At 44.9% G+C, this 22,334-nt stretch overlaps 1 protein-coding gene and 1 long non-coding RNA gene across 2 annotated transcripts in view; both read right to left on the bottom strand.

The window, feature by feature from the left end:
* Positions 1-14,282, bottom strand: part of ARNT (aryl hydrocarbon receptor nuclear translocator) — a 46,234-nt gene extending 31,952 nt beyond the window's left edge. The window contains exons 1-3 of the mRNA XM_018559911.1: positions 14,176-14,282; positions 13,694-13,747; positions 10,426-10,470 (exon numbers count right to left, since the gene is read on the bottom strand). Coding sequence (XP_018415413.1) covers positions 10,426-10,470; positions 13,694-13,747; positions 14,176-14,282 — 206 coding nt within the window. The remainder of the gene's footprint in view (positions 1-10,425; positions 10,471-13,693; positions 13,748-14,175) is intronic.
* A 3,589-nt stretch (positions 14,283-17,871) lies between these two features.
* LOC108789809 overlaps positions 17,872-22,334 on the bottom strand; it is a 20,257-nt gene continuing 15,794 nt past the window's right edge. Inside the window, exons 2-3 of the long non-coding RNA XR_001941416.1 lie at positions 18,356-18,464; positions 17,872-17,927 (exon numbers count right to left, since the gene is read on the bottom strand). This is a non-coding gene — a long non-coding RNA (uncharacterized LOC108789809). The remainder of the gene's footprint in view (positions 17,928-18,355; positions 18,465-22,334) is intronic.

The raw sequence follows: 22,334 nt of genomic DNA, 5'->3' as shown, positions 1-22,334 counted from the left end.
TTTCTTGTGTAAGGAAATGTCAGCTGGAGCTCTGTAAATGGATTGGCTAGCAAATAAAGCCGAGAGCACCAATGTTGGCTGAAACTAAAATGCTCTTCATGCAATATTGCCTATTAAAAAAGTAAAAGAAATTTAGAACATAAATACAAAACCATACATGTTCCCTTTAAAGCCTTAGCACGAACTATCCCAATTTACAAGGGAACACATATATTTGAGGTGGAGTTTTGCTTTAAATATGAATCCACAAAGTCAGAATGCGACTTGTTATTGAGAAGAGGAGATTATCAGCCCCAGACATAGTATAGGCGGTGGCCCAGCCGGCACACTGGAAATGCATTGTCAGCAATACAGTACAGTCATGGAAAGTTGTGTATTTAGGTCTATAGAGGAGGATTATGTTGCACTAGAAAGCAGTAACTGCATTCAGCCAGAGATTAGTTGCTCTAGTAACTCATTTTACAGCGGCTACACAGGAAAAAGAAAAAAAAAGCCCACGGGGCTGAAAAAACACAGTTTGGTTCCCTATCCATGCTAAACAGTGTGATGGAGGAATCTCCCTTGCTGGCCATTATATTCTGGTACTGCAAAGAAGTGGAATAAAAGCCCAGGACCGGCACAGGTTTGTCCTAGTGGTGTGGCTGCCCAATTAGGATGTGAAAGAGTCTGTGTAGGTGATCTGACTACCAGACAAATCCTGAGAATCTGAAATCCCTCAGAGGCGCTGGAAGGAGTCTCTTGCTATCCTTTATGATAGAACCAACTTGATTTGTAAGCAGCTCAATTGGTTATGGTTAGGCAGCACAAAGGCGCACAGTCTCCAATAGGAGGTACCTGGAGCACCTCTTTTCTGTGCTTCACTACCAGACAGGCAGCTTCTACATTCCAGATGGAGAGATCTCCTCCATCTCCTTGGTTTGTAGTGTCAAACTGCATTATTGTGAATTGAAGAGCCACACTCCCTTTAATAGTCCAGATACATTCAATGTAAGGTTATAGGGACAGTATAGAATAGCCAGCGTGTTTCGGGGGCTCATTCCAATACCCCCTTAATCAGGGCTTAGGAAGAGAGACCATGTCTCAGGACTGCGATGGCTTGAAATCAGATACCATTTTGTCCAGCTCTTTGCACACACTGGACAAATTGGTCCAATTTCAAGTCATCACAGTCCTAATACAAGTTCTCCCTTAGTATTCCCTGATGAAGGGGGTATATGTATGAACCCGCCAAAACCTGCTGGCTTTTTCAATACAATACCTAGTATTTCATTTCAATGGAGCAGTGAAGTTGCGGGAGACATTTAAAGGAAACTGCATGACTGATACACAGATTACCTTTAAGCAGCTCCCACAAAAATGGCTGAATTCGGCAGGTAGGTTTTGCATGATAAGCAACAGTTTTAGCTCGGTTCGATTCAGAGCTGTGGTTACTTACAGGCAGATTAAAAATGATCAGAAAGAGGTTATAGCCAAGTTCATTCGCACCATACATGCCGTTTAGTGTATTAAGCTGCTGAGTCTCGCATACAGGCTGTGATAAAGGGCAGGACAGAAAGAAAGATGGAAGCATCAACCGGTGCTGCTTGCAATGCTCCTGCTCCTACCTTGCAAGTCTTTCCTTATCCGCTGAACTCTGCTCATCATCTGACCTGGAAACAAAACCAACCAGCTCAGCTGAGAGGACATCTGCAAGAAGTGCTGGATTACCTCAATGTACTGCTCGCATAGTAAAGAGGAATTTTTCCATTTTTTTAATTACTTTTAATAGTTATGTGATTATCGCCAGCTTAACATACATTATCCATACAAATTAAAGAGGACTTGTCAAGTTGTCCGAAACTGTCAAGTTCGGTCTGCTTCAACAACACAAGCAGGCATTAGGAAAGGCAGAGTCTCTGGTCCAAGGTTTCAAGCCCTATTGACCATGCACCGATGTCAGCAGACTCTTCAGTGGAAGTTGGTTGAAGACTCTGCTGACCCTGCCGTACACAATGTGGAGCTGCTGTTGGACGAGAAACCCAACGCATTGGTTTTAGGTCATACAACCTGAGTGCCATGCAATCTGCCATCAACAGATGAAAGGCATCCCTCCATCCTTAGTATACCTGTCTGAAGCAGACAGCCTAGTAGTTGCTTTAGTAGGCTTGCTGTTATGAGTTATTCTGGACAAGAGGAGAAAGCTTTCTGCGAGCTATTAATGCTTTCCAGTAAACACAGCAAACATTCTAAAGTCAGAAGGTTCACTCAATTTACCCTATTCATACCCTGAATTCCATGTAATTGCCTGCAGAATAAGAACATATACCTCTAAACAAGATCAGATGAATGGAAATTGGAATGGACTTCCTTAAAGGACAAGTTTACTTACAAAAAAATAAAGAAACACAACACTAGCTCAACCTATCTAACCCAATGACCTAAGCCATACCGTATGACGGTGGTGGACAAATGAATATGGAATTCAAGAGCCAGTTGGTCTAATCCAGGAGTCAGAATGTGTTGTTTTGTTCATTAGGAGCAAACTCCATTGACCACAACTAGAGAAAACCTCAAAAACCTAGAAAATAGTTAGGAGCCAGCTGTAATTGTAAGAAACATTGGCTACCTGGGACTTATCCAGTTCTGCAGTATGGCCAAACGTTTGTGGACACCTGACCGTCACATCTTTACTTCATGGCCAGCATTATGTGGGCAGTCCTTCAAATATTGAGTTTAGGCATTTCCAGTGAAAGGTACTGTTAATGTTACAGCACACAAAGATATTTAAGACAACTGTGCTTTTCTAACCTTATGATAACAGCTTGGGGAAGGGCCTTTTCTGTTCCAAAATGCCGTTCAACAATGGGACATTACTGTACAAAAGGTGATGCGTTTGGAGCTCTGCTTTAAGCCACCAGCATGGATTTCCGAGCTAATATCTCAGTTTTGGTGGGCTAACCTATTTACGTTACTGAAATGACAATAACCTACAGCTGACAACCTTGCGTTTTTCCTCCCGAGTTTGTTTGGTGAGCTGCCATTAGCTATGGGAGCTCAGACACCACTCCGCCTGCTTTTATTTTATGCCAGAAAGGCCATTCTGCTAGTCTGGGGTAGCCCTAAGGTTCCCTCCCTGGGCAACTGGAAGTGATTGGTTGATCAAGCATTGCCCCTCTATAAAACTACATATGAGCAGCGGGGGAACCCGCTACGTTTTGCTCGCATTTGGGACCCCTGGCTCTCTTTTTCTAATACAACTGTAGATTTCATTTCAATGCACCAACTGCCTTGTGTTAAACTGGAGTTCTTGGTCCTCTCCCACATTCCATAAAGTGTACTGCAGTCAATTGCTATGTCTGAGAATACATCTCTAATATACCTGTGGATTCTCTCCTCTGCTCTGGAGTCTGTAAGCTTGTATGTTGTATGACAATTGTTCCTGGGTTATGTTGACTCGTTTTTTTTTTGGTGTTAATTTATATAACATTTGATAACACCAATAAAAAGCATCTTTAAAAAAACCAGAAAAAAAACCCTACAGCTGGGGTAGCCAAACTCCGGCCCTCCATGTGTGGTAAAACTACAAATCCCTTCATGCATCTGTCATGCCTGCGGCTGTAAGAGTCTTGCAAAACCTAATGGGATTTGTAGTTGTACCACAGCTGGAGTGCCTGAGTTTGCTTACCTCTGACCGACAGCATACGTATAAAAGAGAACACTTCCCAGTCTAAGTTCGCTACTGATGTTGCAAGTGCTGCAATTTAATACTAAGAGAATGCTTCTTACTGGAAAATAACAAAAACAGCCTCGTCACAGGCATCTGGATGGTCCGAACACATGATATTACACAACAGAATTTCTAAGCAGAGTACAGATTTACATCACCATACAAGATAAACATCCTCATGACTGGCCAAATATTCTATAGAAAAAAAAAAAGGATATTAGGGGAACAATAATGTCGGGAAACATCTTTTTTTTAAAACTACATTTTCAGGACAAAAAGGTTCCCTTTATGATGACATAAACCCAACTGCCATCAAAAAACAACTTCAAATAATGGAAAGAAACACAGCAACCAATCACAAAAAGGTTAGTGCTGTGGTGATGTCACGCCATGGATGCACTTGAGCTTGAATGTCAAACTAAAGCTGTAAAAAGATAAGTCATCAGGAAGCAAGCTAAACAAATACGAAGGAAGTCCAGCAGACGCCTCCTTCTACTTCTCTAACCACAGGAGACGTCTGCAGTATTTTGTTCCAGAATAAAAGTCGGCTTGTAAAGTTCTGCCTGCACTGCTGATAAGGATCCATCCCTATTATCCAGGTTAGGACTACTGCCTGTCGAATTTTACAGATTCCCTGCCCTTCCATTACTGATTTTATACTAACAGATTCATGTTTCCTGTCTGAGAAATGTGTAATACTGATCGATCTTCTGACAATAACCTTTGGCATGCAGGAGATGGGAATCAATTATTGGGCAAAGGTCTATGTCGGCAAAGCAGGTACAAATTAAAAAAATTGTCACCAGCACATCCGGTCAGGAGTGCGATGGGATTCTATGAAGTTTGTCAGCAAAGCAAGACAGCCTAGAAGTGAGATCTGTGTCCCTTAATGAACAACAAGAAATGGAGGGCCTATACCAGACTGGCCCTGTTTCTTTTTTTTGCCCGTGTTCAGATTCTCCTGTAGGCGTCAGTATAACCCAACAGTCATTGAATTCCGGCGTTCTTCAATGAACGCTAAAGAAAACTCATTTAAGTCTTCTGCCTGCCAACGGCACTACTAAAACCAGCCTTCATCCAGAGATGTGTGCTCACATACTGTCCTAATGACATTGATAATGGATTCACGTGGCTTGCTTGCCTGCCTGCCAAATTTAACACTGACTGCTCTGGTGACAGTGATTGATGCCAGACGACGGATTCCTGCACGAGTGTTTTGCCATCAAATGGTACCTACAGACACTGCAAACGACCACAAATCAGCTGGATTTGGCATAGACCATCTACTGCCTATTTTTATGTTCTGTGCGGTATGAGTCAGAGTTCCTGACTGGGTCTTTATTGCCGTCCACGGACTCTGTGGATCGATTTCTCAACACTTCTCATCTTGCTATGCCAGCCAGGGAACTGCTTGCTATGAAGTTTCTCCCCTCTCTCATCAACAGGGCTTGAAAAATGTGATTGTGTCTCACCAGTCAGTCAAAAATGTCACCAGTCAGCATGACCAGACTATAGCCTTGCAATTTATGTTAACATTTTTAGGGGACAGATAGAGCTTTCTTTTGGAGGTATATAATCACCACTAGGGGGGGTGTTATTTTTTTTAAACTATATAATGAAAAAAGTACCATAAATGTAAAAAAAAGCTTCCCTATGTTATGTTATAAAACATTTATTCTTACCCATATTTTTAGTAAAACATAAAATTCGGGGTCAAGGCGAGTAAATAGACACCAAACATGTCAAGCCTTAAAATTGCATGTGCCCGCAAAATCGCAAAAAACGCCCATAGGTGACGATTAAAACGCTTTTACTGCTCATCAGTTTAGTATCATCAGTGATTAATGGCTCTAAAATTATTGCTCTCATTTCGACGTTTGCGGCGATATTTAACATGTGCGGCACAATAGGCGCAATCGTCGTTTTCGCAGGTAGGGGCACCCGACGCATATCTGCGTGTGTATGTGGGGGGCGGGTACTTAAAAAAATATTTTATTTTTTTATTTGTTTTATGCTTCTTTATAATTCTTTGATTTTAGTATTACTTTTTTTTTACACACAGCTTTATTGCTATTACATGGGGGGCTAAGAAGCCCCCTATGCAATAGCCAATTTACATGACAGGTCCTCTTTATGGAGACATCAGGGGTCTCCAAGACCTCTAATGTCACCTAGGGACCCCCAGAGAAGCTGATGAAGCAGAGATCGGCTTCATCAGCTTCTGCAGCTGGAGAGTGACACTGAATGCAGGAAGTGATGTAATCTACATCACTTCCTGCATTCGGGGACTGAAAGGAGATCAAAGGGAGATCGTGTACTGAACTCCCTTTGATCTCCTGTCACAGAGCCGTGCCGGTCCCGGCCGCATCGGGCACAGCGGATCTCGGGACCGGCAGTGACAGCTGCTAATACAAGCAATCGAGCGTCTCTAGAGACACCCGATCGCTTGAATGTAAAGCTCCCAGCCGGCCGTATAATTACAACGGCCGGCCGGGAAGCTGCCCGTCGGGCTCCACCGTCCTCTCGTCACAGACGAGCGGACGAGTGGATTTTTCAAGCCCTGCTCATCAATACATTCTCTATGCTGTATATTCCATCAGAGTAACACCAGCATTATTTTTGACCATGGGCCTCCTAGTGAACTCCCCGTAGGACTATATAAAGAATAAGATCCAGAGAGAGGAACCAAACAAACATCTTGCTGAAGTCCTACAGCCAAGGATAAGAGAAATCTATCTGCTGCGTGCGCTAGCAGACAGCAATAAACATCAGGCAGTAGATCAAGCCCTGCCTCCAAGCACACAAAATGTACTAACACATGTAGGCACAGTTCCTTTTCAAGGTATTTGTAGAGAAAAGATGGCGAATAGGAGGTTACAGACAACAGACAAGACCTGGGGGTTCATTTATAAAAGTTCTGCCTGGCTTATTCATTTGCACAGCACTAGTGTCCATAGATGGCGCTGAGGAATATAGGAATTCCTATACTCCTCAGTGCCATCTAGTGGCGCAAGAGCCGTGCAATCGGCATTTGCCCGAATATACACTGTGTGGAACTTTTATAAAAAGAGATAGAGCAAACCCCTCCAAAATGTAAAGAAAACAACTTTAGGTGGAACTCCATTTTAAAGCCCAACTCCGGCTCCAAGTAAAAATCAAACCCTTGAGGTGGAGCCCCCCATGCACTGCAAGGGTTAAATGCTGGTTAAGTCTAGGAGTGACTTCTTAAGGCACTCCCAGCCACGGTCTCACGCCTGCCTGCTTTGCATACAATGCAGGGCTGCTGGCCCCGCATTGTACATGATGACACCAAGGGGCCACAGCATCAAGGAGAAGAGGAAAGCACCGCAGCCTGATGGAGGATGGATGAAAAATATAGATCTTTAACTCCCCCTAGACTTGATGAACATTTAACCCTTTCAAGGATGGGGGGCTAAAATCCCAGGCCTTGCAAGACTCTGGCAGCTACAGTCAAGACTCCAGGAGGCGGAGGCATGATGGGATTCACAGCTTTTCACAGCTGATGCTAGAGACCTAAAGAATATGAGAGATCAGACTGTTGAATGAGGACAAACTTCCGTTCTTTTAACCGCTGGATTAGTCAGACATATACAAGCAGGCTTGGCTGGGCTTCCCAGCATGCTTTATAAAACACACGTTTATGTAGATACCCCTTCATAAATAGTGGTTTGTAAATTGAAAATATGAATTTAGAGTTGCTAGTTATTTTTTCACAGCAATTAAAATAAAATGGACTGACAACTATTATATTATCTCCTTAAAAAGAGAATTATGGGGTGAGTGAAATACACTCATTCTCATAATTAGAGCCGGGGTTCTATAGAAATGGCCAACTCGTTGATTTCAACCAGATGGCGCTGGAGCACGTGCGCCAGCTGTGGCAATGTCAGAATCCCTGTAGAGTTCTCCAATTCCCATCAGTGCTCCTGCGCAGCTTCACAATCCCTGTAGAGTTCTCCAACGCCTGTTAGTGCGACTGCGCACCTTCACAATCCTCGTCGACTTCTCCGACTCCCGTCAGTTCACCATGCGTGGCCACCCATGAGCTGTATCAAGTTCTCCAATTAGCGTTACTGCGCCCCCACCCGATGGCATAACACGAAATCTGTTAGCAGAAGATGCTGTCTAATTGGCTGCCTTTGCAACGGCGAGGATTGTGAAGCCACGTAGGCGCACCGGCGGGAATTGGCAAACTCGGCAAGGATTCTGACACTGCAGCATAACGAGTCGGAGATCTCGACGAGTTGGACATTTTGACAGAACACCAGCACTGTAACACTGCTGCTATAATACATCGGCTCTATTGATCCAGAACTGAGCGATCACATACCTCTGATTGCTCAATTCCTGATCTTCTCCCTGCAGGGAGCGGTGATTGAGTCAGGCCTCCCCACAGTGATTTTCCCCCCCGCCCCTGCTCCAAAGAGGCAGAGCCGGCTGTCAATCAGGCATTATGTCCTCCTGTGACCCTAAAAGAGAACTATGGCAAAAAATAAAAGGTTGGGTCATAGTTCTCTTTTAAGGACTATTGCAATAAGCTCAATAGGTCTTATATAGAATCTGTAGTTTTCCATCAGGTTGGACCAGACCCATAGACTTGCACTGAGAGAAGTAGTGAAGCACAGTCACTACTGAGCAGGAAGCAGAGCCTGCATATGTTATGAACAAGTATGTCTGATTCCATGCTTATAGATTATTACAAACAATAGGGACAACGTTTTTTTGAAACAAACTTTTACACGGAAGTGATGAAAATAGATAATTACAAAAAAATCTGTATATCCATCTATCTATGTATCTATCGTGTTATGTGCATGATGCATGCTGATTAAAAACACGTGTAACATTCCTAGGTATTCGGTGCTCTCCCCTACATTGCCCTTATCTCAGGACAGCACCTTGTTTGGAGAGGAGACTGAGAAAACACTTCCTCCAGTCTGAAGTAGACTGATGACTTCTGACCACAGGGAAGAGGAGACTGAGGAAATGCTTCATCCTGCCTGCAGCAGACTGGCGACTTCTGATCAGAGAGGGAAGGGGACCAAGGAAATGCTTCCTCCAGCCTGCAGCAGACTGGCGACTTCTGATCAGAGAGGGGACTCAGGAAATGCTTCCTCCAGCCTGCAGCAGACTGATGACTTCTGATCACAGAGGAGACCAAGGAGATACTTCTTCCTGCCTGCAGCAGACTGATGACTTCTGATCACTGGGAAAGATGAGACCTAGGAAATGCTCCCTCCTGCCTGCAGCAGACTGATGACTTCTGATCACTGGGAAAGATGAGACCTAGGAAATGCTCCCTCCTGCCTGCAGCAGACTGATGACTTCTGATCACTGGGAAAGACGAGACCTAGGAAATGCTTCCTCCTGTCTGCAGCAGACTGATGACTTCTGATGAGAGGGGAGGGGACTCAGGAAATGATCCCTCCTGCCTGCAGCAGACTGATGACATCTGATCACTGGGAAGTATGAGACCAAGGAAATGCTTCCTCCTGCCTGCAGCAGACTGGCGACTTCTGATCAGAGAGGGGACTCAGGAAATGCTTCCTCCCGCCTGCAGCAGACTGATGACTTCTGATCACAGAGGAGACCAAGGAGATACTTCCTCCTGTCTGCAGCAGACTGATGACTTCTGATGAGAGGGGAGGGGACTCAGGAAATGCTTCCTCCCGCCTGCAGCAGACTGATGACATCTGATCACTGGGAAAGATAAGACCTAGGAAATGCTTCCTTCTGCCTGCAGCAGACTGATGACATCTGATCAGAGAGGGGAGGGGACTCAGGAAATGCTTCCTCCTGCCTGCAACAGACTGATTACATCTGATCAGAGGGGAGGGGACTCAGGAAATGCTTCCTCCTGCCTGCAGCAGACTGACGACTTCTGATCACAGGGAAGAGGAGACTACGGAAATGCTTCCTCCTGCCTGCAGCAGAGTGATTCTCATTCTAGGCAAAGTCACTAGACTGTACTTCAAAGGATGCTTTGAAAAGAAAAAAAAGGTTGCTGTATATTGTGACATCTCAGGAACTTATTTATGGAGACCTGTTGAAATGTCCACTTTAAAATGAAATTGAAGCCAAAAAATGTTTTTTTGGGATGGATGGGGTGGAGAGGGATTAGAAAACCTGTCAGGTTGTTATTGTTGTCTGTGTCCCCGTTAGGGAGATTCACCCTCTCTATTTATCCTGGTGACTGTTATCACTGAAAGTAAAAGAAAATCACATTTTGTGTTGTCACCAGAACAGGAAGAGATGGGAAATCTTTTAATGGGAACACTAGTTCTAGTGAACACTAGGGGTTTTCTTTGTGGAGGATCTCCTCTCACTTCCTGTAGTTCCTTTTGGGCAGGAAGTGAAGAGAAATCTCCCTGATGGGACACAATTGGCATAAAAAAGCTGACACTTATAACCTTTCCTTACTCTACCCAGTTCTATTTTAAGCTGCTCACATTTAGATGTAGATGTTCCATAGTCTCGATTAATGTTCCAGGCCTTCTACCTGTTGTACTCGGCCGCTGTTAGATGTAGAACACATTAGATATGGGGGTAGAGGAGGAAACGTATAAACGAACCCCGATTACAAGACAATTATCTGAGTGGGAGACACCCACATACAGCAATCTGCTGCCGGCAGGAAGTGACACAAGTGAGATCCTCCTGCAGGCGAGTCATCAAACGTGTACACGGCCACAGCTTACCTTGCAAACCTCTCCTTGTCATTAGGAAGCTGGTCGTCATCACACCTGGAATACACAAGTCATACGAGTTCGTAAGACATACAGTATTAGGGCCTGTTCACATGATATCAGGTCCTAATAAGGTCCGGATCTGCTACTGATGCAGTGCGTTTTTGCCGCGTTTTTGATGCGATCCAGTTAAAAAAAAAATTTTTTTTTGCTGGAGTGCGGCTGTCAGTATGTTAGCTGCAGTGCAGTGCGTTTTTGACGCGCTTTGCATCAAAAACGCACTGCACTGGAAATCCCGCGGTCGTACGAGAATCGTGCAGTGTGATCAATGAAGACGTGCGACCGTTTCTGCTGTACGGTTGCACGTCTTTTGTCTAAGGAGCACGCTAGAAAACCAGCTGAGAATCGTACGACTTTCAGCATGCTCGGGAGACAAATGCCGAACGGGCCGGTGCACACTGCCCGTTCAGCATTGCAGTCATCGCAAGCCCGCCCCTCAGGTCTTGCGATGGTTGTAAAGTGAATGGGCACCTTTAGGGTCACCATACATGTTACAATCAACTTTAGATCTACCAAAGCAATGTAATCTAAGGACCTACGTATTCTATGCAATCAATGTGTATCCAATCAGACCGACCCTTTGCACTACATAGTTGTTGGTAGATCGAAAGGAGATTGTACAAACAGATTGTAACATGCGGTGAGCTTTCGGCCACCCGTGGATAAAACATATCGGTGTCATATCAGAAATGTCCACTTTATTTTTTTGCCGTAAGTAACGATCCTCTGGCTGAGAGAACTCACCAGATTACAAAAACCTTTCCTTGCATTGGGGCTACCCCTGGCACTACAAGGGTTAACCGCTATGAACATTGGACATGATGGCGTCTGTGGACCTAATTTGTTTGAAAGCTCTTAACCACTCGCTATCCGGCCGTTGTAATTAAACAGCCGGACAGCGTCTCCTTGAATGCGGGTGGGCGTTTTTGGAATGTAAACATCGATGGCTGTTTACATACAATCGCCCGATCGCTTGTAATATGCGTGCAGTTGTGCGCCCCCACCCCCGTTGCAGCCGCTGCTGGCGATCCCGAGCTCCGCTGTGCCTGGTATGAGCTCGGGACCAGCACAGCAGCTCTGCGACCGGAGATCAATACACGAATCAATATCTTCGGAATGCAGGAAGTGATGTGTATTACATCACTACATCACTTCCTGCATTCAGTGTCACTTTCCGGTACAGAAACCGGAGAGAAGCTGGTGAAGCAGGTGTTTGCTTCATCAGCTTCTCTGGGGGTCCCAAGGTGACATTAGGGGTCTCAAAGACCCCAGATGTCTCCATAAAGAGGACCTGTCACTGAAAATTGGCTATCACAAAGGGGGCTTGTTAGTCCCCTATGTGATAGCAATAAAGCTAAGTGAAAAAAAAAAAGGTTTAAAAGAATTAGTTACAAAAAAAAATAAAAAATATTAAAAAACTAGAAGTCGCATATAAAAAGGTAATACAAATGTAAAGTCCCCCGCCCCCACATACAAACATGTGTCGAGTGCGCCTATGTGCGGAAACGGCGATTGCATCCATTACGCCGCACATGTTACATATCGCCGCGAACGTCACAGTGAGAACAATAATTCTAGGCCCATCAACCACTGATAATACTAAACTGATGAGCGGTAAAAGCTTTTAAAGCGTCGCCTATGGCCAATTTTGGGTATGGTAGTTTTTGCGAGTTCTTGGGCTCACGCAATTTTAAAGCTTGACATGTTTGGTGGCTATTTACCTGACGTGACCCCGTCTTTTATATTTTGCCACAAATTTGGGTAATAATAATTGTTTTATAACATAACGTAGGGAAAACAGTTTTTTCCCCCAAAATTTTCTGTACTTTTTTCATTATATAGTAAAAAATAAAAACCCCAGTGGTGATTATATACCACCAAAAGAAAGCTCTATCTGTCCCCAAAAAATGGTATAAAATTAATTTCAGTGCAGCGTTGCATGACGGAATAAATGTCAGTCAAAATACCGCAGTGCTGAATACTGAAAAATGACCTGGACAGAAAGGGGGTATAAACACCCCCGGTCAGCAAGTGGTTAAAGCTCATTTTCGTGGGGGGGGGTTGGAACTACCTTGGCACCGCAAGGGTTAACTGCTATAAACTCTGCATTGGACATGATGGCGTCTGTGGACCTAATTTGTTTGAAAGCTCTTAACCACTCGCTATCCGGCCGTTGTAATTAAACAGCCGGACAGCGTCTCCTTGAATGCGGGTGGGCGTTTTTGGAATGTAAACATCGATGGCTGTTTACATACAATCGCCCGATCGCTTGTAATATGCGTGCAGTTGTGCGCCCCCACCCCCGTTGCAGCCGCTGCTGGCGATCCCGAGCTCCGCTGTGCCTGGTATGAGCTCGGGACCAGCACAGCAGCTCTGCGACCGGAGATCAATACACGAATCAATATCTTCGGAATGCAGGAAGTGATGTGTATTACATCACTACATCACTTCCTGCATTCAGTGTCACTTTCCGGTACAGAAACCGGAGAGAAGCTGGTGAAGCAGGTGTTTGCTTCATCAGCTTCTCTGGGGGTCCCAAGGTGACATTAGGGGTCTCAAAGACCCCAGATGTCTCCATAAAGAGGACCTGTCACTGAAAATTGGCTATCACAAAGGGGGCTTGTTAGTCCCCTATGTGATAGCAATAAAGCTAAGTGAAAAAAAAAAAGGTTTAAAAGAATTAGTTACAAAAAAAAATAAAAAATATTAAAAAACTAGAAGTCGCATATAAAAAGGTAATACAAATGTAAAGTCCCCCGCCCCCACATACAAACATGTGTCGAGTGCGCCTATGTGCGGAAACGGCGATTGCATCCATTACGCCGCACATGTTACATATCGCCGCGAACGTCACAGTGAGAACAATAATTCTAGGCCCATCAACCACTGATAATTTGTCAGCAGGTCTCTGACCACCGGAGCAAAGGGGAAGAGGCTGCAGGGAGCGGGAATCAGGTAAGTCAAAGTCTATTACACAATACCATAGACAGAAGGTAGTCCACCTCGGCACGCCAGCTGCAGTGACACCACAAATCCTATCATGCATCTATTTCAGGGAGTCATGCCTGTGGCTGTCAGAGCCTTGCAATGCCTCATGGGACTTGTAGTTGCACCACCGCTGAAGGGCCGGAGTTTGACTACCCCTGCTTTAGACCGTCAATGGATAAGCATGGGGTCAACCCCACCATTTACTTTAGATAGGAAAAAATGAGGAAACTACCTGAGGAATTTCTGTCCGGAATCATCATCGTCGTCATCATCGTCAAAATCCAACCTGAGGAGAATTAAAATTCACAATTAAACTTAAAGAGTAAAACAATAAGACGGTCGGCATCATCATACCCCCTCCCAGGACCCACAATATAGGACTATCACAAGCGACTGTCTGCGTCAATCTCAGCGTGCACGGCCGGACAAATCACAACTGCAATGAGTAAGGGCACAATGGGTGCCCTAGGCCCGAAGGCCAAATTAAGTTCTATAGGCAACCTGGGCGCACCAGCTGTGGACGAACTACAAGTCCCATGAGTCTTTGCAAGACCCTGACAGCCACAGGCATGACTCCAAGAGGCAGAGACAAGATGGGATTTATAGTGTCACCACAGCTGGAGTGCCAAGGTTGCCTACCCCTGCAATAGAGGCACAAGCCAAGCTGACCTGGAAATACAGCCATTGCTGCACCATGCAAACATCTGCACTTACCCAGAAGAGCGGCGCTTGTTTCCTCTCTGCGCCATGGACCCTCCGGCCTGAGTGCTGGAACCTGGGTTTCCTGAGGCCACTCCCAGGGGTGAGACATCGGACGCCATCTCTACAAGAAATAAAAGGAACTCTTGTTACATGCAATTTCCTTTAATACAATTCTATGGCTTCCGTGCTAAACAAATATTTCTTTTGAGTGCAATTTCTGATTTATAACTAGCTGTGCTGATAGAAAGAGCAAGAGCGAGGCTGCAACGATCAATATCCCTTTAAGATGTGACATTCCAGACAGCCAATCAGGAGGCATCGAAGTGACATGTCTGATAGAACTCTCAGGGAACAGAAGCCAACTGGCAACAGGCAGGAGCTTTGAGGAGTCCAGCACAGAGCTCTAAAGGCCAAACAATGAAATGAAGGAGAACACTGCACTGGGATAAACCATGAAATTGAATACTGTAGGGGGGCCCCCCCAAGTGTGGCCTGTACCCATACCCAAGGGTGGCCTGTCGCAGCACCCCAAGGTGCCTGTATGTACACTCACCTGGATTGATGACCTGCCTGGGAACCCTAACCTCCAATATGCAAATAGTGACCCCCATCAACGTGTCCAATGTTGAAGAAACGCGTCAAGATACTGAAGTCACTGTGTTCATATCGGAGTCCCTTGGGAGCTTTATGAGGCAGCCAATAGTCTTTCAGATGGCTGCTCACGTGTGTATGAAAGTTAAGAACACAAGTTAATTTGGACAAGTGCACTTCAATGGTTAACAGACACCAGCAAACTGAATCTTATACAGCAATGGGTCCAAGCGGGGGAGTTGGGCTTCAAAGCAAACGAAAAGTGCTCCCTTTTGTTAAATACAGCGTTAAAAGCATTGCGTTCTGTTTAATAAGTGCAAATATATGCCTGTTGATCCTGCCAGAAAATCTGTCCGGTGTCCTGTGTTATCTGAAGGAGAGTAACTAGCCCTCCTAGCTATTGTTTTGGGATTTCAGAATGAGTATTTTTTTTTTCTGTGAAGAGGATAGGGGGCGAATTTGAGTGGTTTAGGAAAGAAAAATAGGCAGGGCTGACACCGCCCAGTCCCCAAAAAGGCTGTGTGTTGTTGCCGAGTGCATTTCTGGCAGATCAACAGGTATATTTCTCTACTTGCAGAGTCTTTAAAGGGTTAGAACATGGGGAAATGTTCATGTATTGAAGAACATGGGGAAATGTTCATATATTGAAGAACATGGGGAAATGTTCATATATTGAAGAACATGGGGAAATGTTCATGTATTGAAGAAATATAATACATATTTTGTGTTTTATTATTATTCAGGATTTATATAGCGCCAACAGTTTGCGTAGCGCTTTACAATAGGAGGACATTATAATTACAATACAGGACAAGATGGTAAGGAGGGCCCTGCCCCTGAGGGCTTACAATCTAAAATGCCCGGACATACCCTTTAAGCAGCATGAGAGCGAACGGCAGTGAATGAAAAAAATAACAAAGCAGAGGAAGGCCGTGCTGGGTGGCCTCATGTCATTTCACAGTTTCAGCTTTACCCCTCCGCCATCATCCACTGAAATATCAGTCTTAAGTGTCCTGGTCCTTGAAACAGTCACATGAAGCGTTCACATTCCAGCTTACTATCTATCTTCCCTCACGCACTCATACACATTGCACAAGCTGAGCCAAGTTTGGGAAGAATCCAATTAAACTACCAGTATGAATTTGGAATGTAGAAAGAAAAAAAAAAGGAGGGAGGAAACCCAAACAAGATCAAACTCAAAGGGGCCGATGTATAAGTCTTAGACCACAGCAAAAGCAGGCCGAGTGCTGACACTGATTCTTGCCACTAGATGGAGCCGAGGAGAAAAGGAATTTCCTATGCTCCTCAGCTCCATCTAGTGGTAGGAAAGACGTGTGAACGGCATTCACCCAGCATATGGCTGGGAAAATGATTTACAAATTGACCTCCAAGTGTCCTGGTTAAGACCAACCCTATATCCCCATGGCAACAACTTAGCTGCCATGCTGCCCTAGGGCATCATGCGAAAGGAACACATTGAAGTGGCGTATGCTCACTCAAATCGTCTGGATGGAAGAAAGTAAGCTCACTGGCAAGGCCGCTCCCAAACAAGACAGGCCTCCCTTGTAACCAGAGGTGACTCCATGTGCAGATATAAAAAGGTGCCAAACTGAAAGGTGAAAGAGTCCAAATGTGCCTTTAATTGTTCATACAGTAAACTCCCCATTATCCGGCATCCACGGGGATTGGTAGGTTCCGGATAAATGTAGTTTCTGGTTGCTTGAGACTTACTAATAAAAATATGTCTAACTAATGCCATAAACTCTGTATTGACTTCATATTAATATCGAAATGCAGTAATCAAAAGCAAATTAAGACAAAAAGATGCACTTAAAACAAAATAAGACAAATAGGCACATGAACGTTTCCAGGATAATACATGCCACAGATCAGCAGAACAGTGAGTACACAGGGGATTTTTTTTCTGGATAGAAAAAAAGCTTATCCTTACTGAACATATTAACACACGTGTTTTCTAGCATTGATGCACGTTAGGGATGCACCGATACCAAGTTTTTTGGGCCAGTACTCATACTCGCCAAAATGCTCCGATACCTTCCCCGATACCGAAACTTCTGGTCAGAGGAAATAGAGCCAGCTTCCAGTGTGATCAGGAAGCTGGACAGTGAGTAATGACCCGCCTCCCTGATTGGCCGGGAAGCCGGCTCCATGCAATCAACATCAAGCCAGTTTCCCGACCAATCAGAAAGCTAAGAGGCGGGTCATTACTCGACGCCCGTCTCCTGATTGGCTGGGAGGCCGGCTCAATACTGATTGGCTGGGAAGCCGGGTTTCCCGGCTAAGCACAATCAAGCTGGCCAGACAACATGAAGCCGGCTTGATTGCCCAGGAAGCCGGCTCTAAGCCAGCTGAAGCACTGGTATCAAAACTCGGTGCCGAAAGCAAAGTACTCGTACTCTGTACCAAAAAAGTGGTATCGGTGCATCCCTAGTGCACATGATCACTCCCTACTGCCACATACTGCCTTTAAAAAGCGTTGCACGGCGCTCCTTCACGGGTCCCCTGAGCTCTCCACAACAGCCAAATGGTACCAATTTTATTTCCCATATCTATACGGCCCCAACCTTCTAGAGTCAGGTCTGCAGTAACCCTTCATACTTCCTGCACATTTGTGACCATCAATATGGCTATTCAGCAGTCTTTTGTGAGGCTTGTGAACACCAAGCTGAACTGTATGTATTCTTACTTAAATATCGGTGAGCTTTGTGTATTTCTTCCAGATCTGTGCAGTGATCTAGTGTGAAACTTTACTTCCTGTAATAAAGACCGGTCACTGCTGCTCTGTTTTCTTGTGCAGGGTGTAGGGGAAGAGGCTGCAGGGAGCGGGAATCAGGTAAGTCAAAGTCTATTACACAATACCATAGACAGAAGGTAGTCCACCTCGGCACGCCAGCTGCAGTGACACCACAAATCCTATCATGCATCTATTTCAGGGAGTCATGCCTGTGGCTGTCAGAGCCTTGCAATGCCTCATGGGACTTGTAGTTGCACCACCGCTGAAGGGCCGGAGTTTGACTACCCCTGCTTTAGACCGTCAATGGATAAGCATGGGGTCAACCCCACCATTTACTTTAGATAGGAAAAAATGAGGAAACTACCTGAGGAATTTCTGTCCGGAATCATCATCGTCGTCATCATCGTCAAAATCCAACCTGAGGAGAATTAAAATTCACAATTAAACTTAAAGAGTAAAACAATAAGACGGTCGGCATCATCATACCCCCTCCCAGGACCCACAATATAGGACTATCACAAGCGACTGTCTGCGTCAATCTCAGCGTGCACGGCCGGACAAATCACAACTGCAATGAGTAAGGGCACAATGGGTGCCCTAGGCCCGAAGGCCAAATTAAGTTCTATAGGCAACCTGGGCGCACCAGCTGTGGACGAACTACAAGTCCCATGAGTCTTTGCAAGACCCTGACAGCCACAGGCATGACTCCAAGAGGCAGAGACAAGATGGGATTTATAGTGTCACCACAGCTGGAGTGCCAAGGTTGCCTACCCCTGCAATAGAGGCACAAGCCAAGCTGACCTGGAAATACAGCCATTGCTGCACCATGCAAACATCTGCACTTACCCAGAAGAGCGGCGCTTGTTTCCTCTCTGCGCCATGGACCCTCCGGCCTGAGTGCTGGAACCTGGGTTTCCTGAGGCCACTCCCAGGGGTGAGACATCGGACGCCATCTCTACAAGAAATAAAAGGAACTCTTGTTACATGCAATTTCCTTTAATACAATTCTATGGCTTCCGTGCTAAACAAATATTTCTTTTGAGTGCAATTTCTGATTTATAACTAGCTGTGCTGATAGAAAGAGCAAGAGCGAGGCTGCAACGATCAATATCCCTTTAAGATGTGACATTCCAGACAGCCAATCAGGAGGCATCGAAGTGACATGTCTGATAGAACTCTCAGGGAACAGAAGCCAACTGGCAACAGGCAGGAGCTTTGAGGAGTCCAGCACAGAGCTCTAAAGGCCAAACAATGAAATGAAGGAGAACACTGCACTGGGATAAACCATGAAATTGAATACTGTAGGGGGGCCCCCCCAAGTGTGGCCTGTACCCATACCCAAGGGTGGCCTGTCGCAGCACCCCAAGGTGCCTGTATGTACACTCACCTGGATTGATGACCTGCCTGGGAACCCTAACCTCCAATATGCAAATAGTGACCCCCATCAACGTGTCCAATGTTGAAGAAACGCGTCAAGATACTGAAGTCACTGTGTTCATATCGGAGTCCCTTGGGAGCTTTATGAGGCAGCCAATAGTCTTTCAGATGGCTGCTCACGTGTGTATGAAAGTTAAGAACACAAGTTAATTTGGACAAGTGCACTTCAATGGTTAACAGACACCAGCAAACTGAATCTTATACAGCAATGGGTCCAAGCGGGGGAGTTGGGCTTCAAAGCAAACGAAAAGTGCTCCCTTTTGTTAAATACAGCGTTAAAAGCATTGCGTTCTGTTTAATAAGTGCAAATATATGCCTGTTGATCCTGCCAGAAAATCTGTCCGGTGTCCTGTGTTATCTGAAGGAGAGTAACTAGCCCTCCTAGCTATTGTTTTGGGATTTCAGAATGAGTATTTTTTTTTTCTGTGAAGAGGATAGGGGGCGAATTTGAGTGGTTTAGGAAAGAAAAATAGGCAGGGCTGACACCGCCCAGTCCCCAAAAAGGCTGTGTGTTGTTGCCGAGTGCATTTCTGGCAGATCAACAGGTATATTTCTCTACTTGCAGAGTCTTTAAAGGGTTAGAACATGGGGAAATGTTCATGTATTGAAGAACATGGGGAAATGTTCATATATTGAAGAACATGGGGAAATGTTCATATATTGAAGAACATGGGGAAATGTTCATGTATTGAAGAAATATAATACATATTTTGTGTTTTATTATTATTCAGGATTTATATAGCGCCAACAGTTTGCGTAGCGCTTTACAATAGGAGGACATTATAATTACAATACAGGACAAGATGGTAAGGAGGGCCCTGCCCCTGAGGGCTTACAATCTAAAATGCCCGGACATACCCTTTAAGCAGCATGAGAGCGAACGGCAGTGAATGAAAAAAATAACAAAGCAGAGGAAGGCCGTGCTGGGTGGCCTCATGTCATTTCACAGTTTCAGCTTTACCCCTCCGCCATCATCCACTGAAATATCAGTCTTAAGTGTCCTGGTCCTTGAAACAGTCACATGAAGCGTTCACATTCCAGCTTACTATCTATCTTCCCTCACGCACTCATACACATTGCACAAGCTGAGCCAAGTTTGGGAAGAATCCAATTAAACTACCAGTATGAATTTGGAATGTAGAAAGAAAAAAAAAAGGAGGGAGGAAACCCAAACAAGATCAAACTCAAAGGGGCCGATGTATAAGTCTTAGACCACAGCAAAAGCAGGCCGAGTGCTGACACTGATTCTTGCCACTAGATGGAGCCGAGGAGAAAAGGAATTTCCTATGCTCCTCAGCTCCATCTAGTGGTAGGAAAGACGTGTGAACGGCATTCACCCAGCATATGGCTGGGAAAATGATTTACAAATTGACCTCCAAGTGTCCTGGTTAAGACCAACCCTATATCCCCATGGCAACAACTTAGCTGCCATGCTGCCCTAGGGCATCATGCGAAAGGAACACATTGAAGTGGCGTATGCTCACTCAAATCGTCTGGATGGAAGAAAGTAAGCTCACTGGCAAGGCCGCTCCCAAACAAGACAGGCCTCCCTTGTAACCAGAGGTGACTCCATGTGCAGATATAAAAAGGTGCCAAACTGAAAGGTGAAAGAGTCCAAATGTGCCTTTAATTGTTCATACAGTAAACTCCCCATTATCCGGCATCCACGGGGATTGGTAGGTTCCGGATAAATGTAGTTTCTGGTTGCTTGAGACTTACTAATAAAAATATGTCTAACTAATGCCATAAACTCTGTATTGACTTCATATTAATATCGAAATGCAGTAATCAAAAGCAAATTAAGACAAAAAGATGCACTTAAAACAAAATAAGACAAATAGGCACATGAACGTTTCCAGGATAATACATGCCACAGATCAGCAGAACAGTGAGTACACAGGGGATTTTTTTTCTGGATAGAAAAAAAGCTTATCCTTACTGAACATATTAACACACGTGTTTTCTAGCATTGATGCACGTTAGGGATGCACCGATACCAAGTTTTTTGGGCCAGTACTCATACTCGCCAAAATGCTCCGATACCTTCCCCGATACCGAAACTTCTGGTCAGAGGAAATAGAGCCAGCTTCCAGTGTGATCAGGAAGCTGGACAGTGAGTAATGACCCGCCTCCCTGATTGGCCGGGAAGCCGGCTCCATGCAATCAACATCAAGCCAGTTTCCCGACCAATCAGAAAGCTAAGAGGCGGGTCATTACTCGACGCCCGTCTCCTGATTGGCTGGGAGGCCGGCTCAATACTGATTGGCTGGGAAGCCGGGTTTCCCGGCTAAGCACAATCAAGCTGGCCAGACAACATGAAGCCGGCTTGATTGCCCAGGAAGCCGGCTCTAAGCCAGCTGAAGCACTGGTATCAAAACTCGGTGCCGAAAGCAAAGTACTCGTACTCTGTACCAAAAAAGTGGTATCGGTGCATCCCTAGTGCACATGATCACTCCCTACTGCCACATACTGCCTTTAAAAAGCGTTGCACGGCGCTCCTTCACGGGTCCCCTGAGCTCTCCACAACAGCCAAATGGTACCAATTTTATTTCCCATATCTATACGGCCCCAACCTTCTAGAGTCAGGTCTGCAGTAACCCTTCATACTTCCTGCACATTTGTGACCATCAATATGGCTATTCAGCAGTCTTTTGTGAGGCTTGTGAACACCAAGCTGAACTGTATGTATTCTTACTTAAATATCGGTGAGCTTTGTGTATTTCTTCCAGATCTGTGCAGTGATCTAGTGTGAAACTTTACTTCCTGTAATAAAGACCGGTCACTGCTGCTCTGTTTTCTTGTGCAGGGTGACTGGTCTGGTCTCCGCCCCTTAATGTAGTTTACTGTAGTAGGTGGGGCTGCTGGGTCCCTCCCACAGCCCTGCTGCCTGCACAGGCTATGTACAGCACAGTGATGATGTCACTGCTCGGGGAATAGATTTAAATAGAAGTCCTTGTGCACGGAGTTCAGCTTTAAAAAAAAAAAAAGAAAATCACTGCAGATACACCAAGTTTTACAGAGACACGTGAACATGTAAATACATCGTTGTAAATGGTATTTTGATGCTCACGTTATAAAAGGTAAATGGCATATTAAGTTTACAAGTCCTTTAAACCGTTTTATAGCTGAACTATAACGTGTCCATGACAGAAAGACTTCACAACTGGGAGGATAAGTGTGTGTGATGAAAGCATCCATCATTCCAGTAAAAGGGGATTTACAGGGACATGTCCGTCTACGTGAAAGGCGAGATATTGTTCTAATAGTTTCTATATTATTCAGATTTCCAATCCTTTTCTATTTACAGAAAAACATTAGAAACATTTGGTGTGTTCAGAATAGAAATAAATGACATGTTAAAGGGAACTTAAAGAGACCCTGCCCCCCC

The sequence above is a fragment of the Nanorana parkeri genome, unplaced genomic scaffold (assembly GCF_000935625.1).
Source record: "Nanorana parkeri isolate BGI_ZX_2015 unplaced genomic scaffold, ASM93562v1 scaffold420, whole genome shotgun sequence".
Lineage (NCBI taxonomy): Eukaryota > Metazoa > Chordata > Amphibia > Anura > Dicroglossidae > Nanorana > Nanorana parkeri.
Note: the sequence above shows the minus strand (reverse complement) of the source record. Positions and strands in the feature narration are given on the sequence as shown.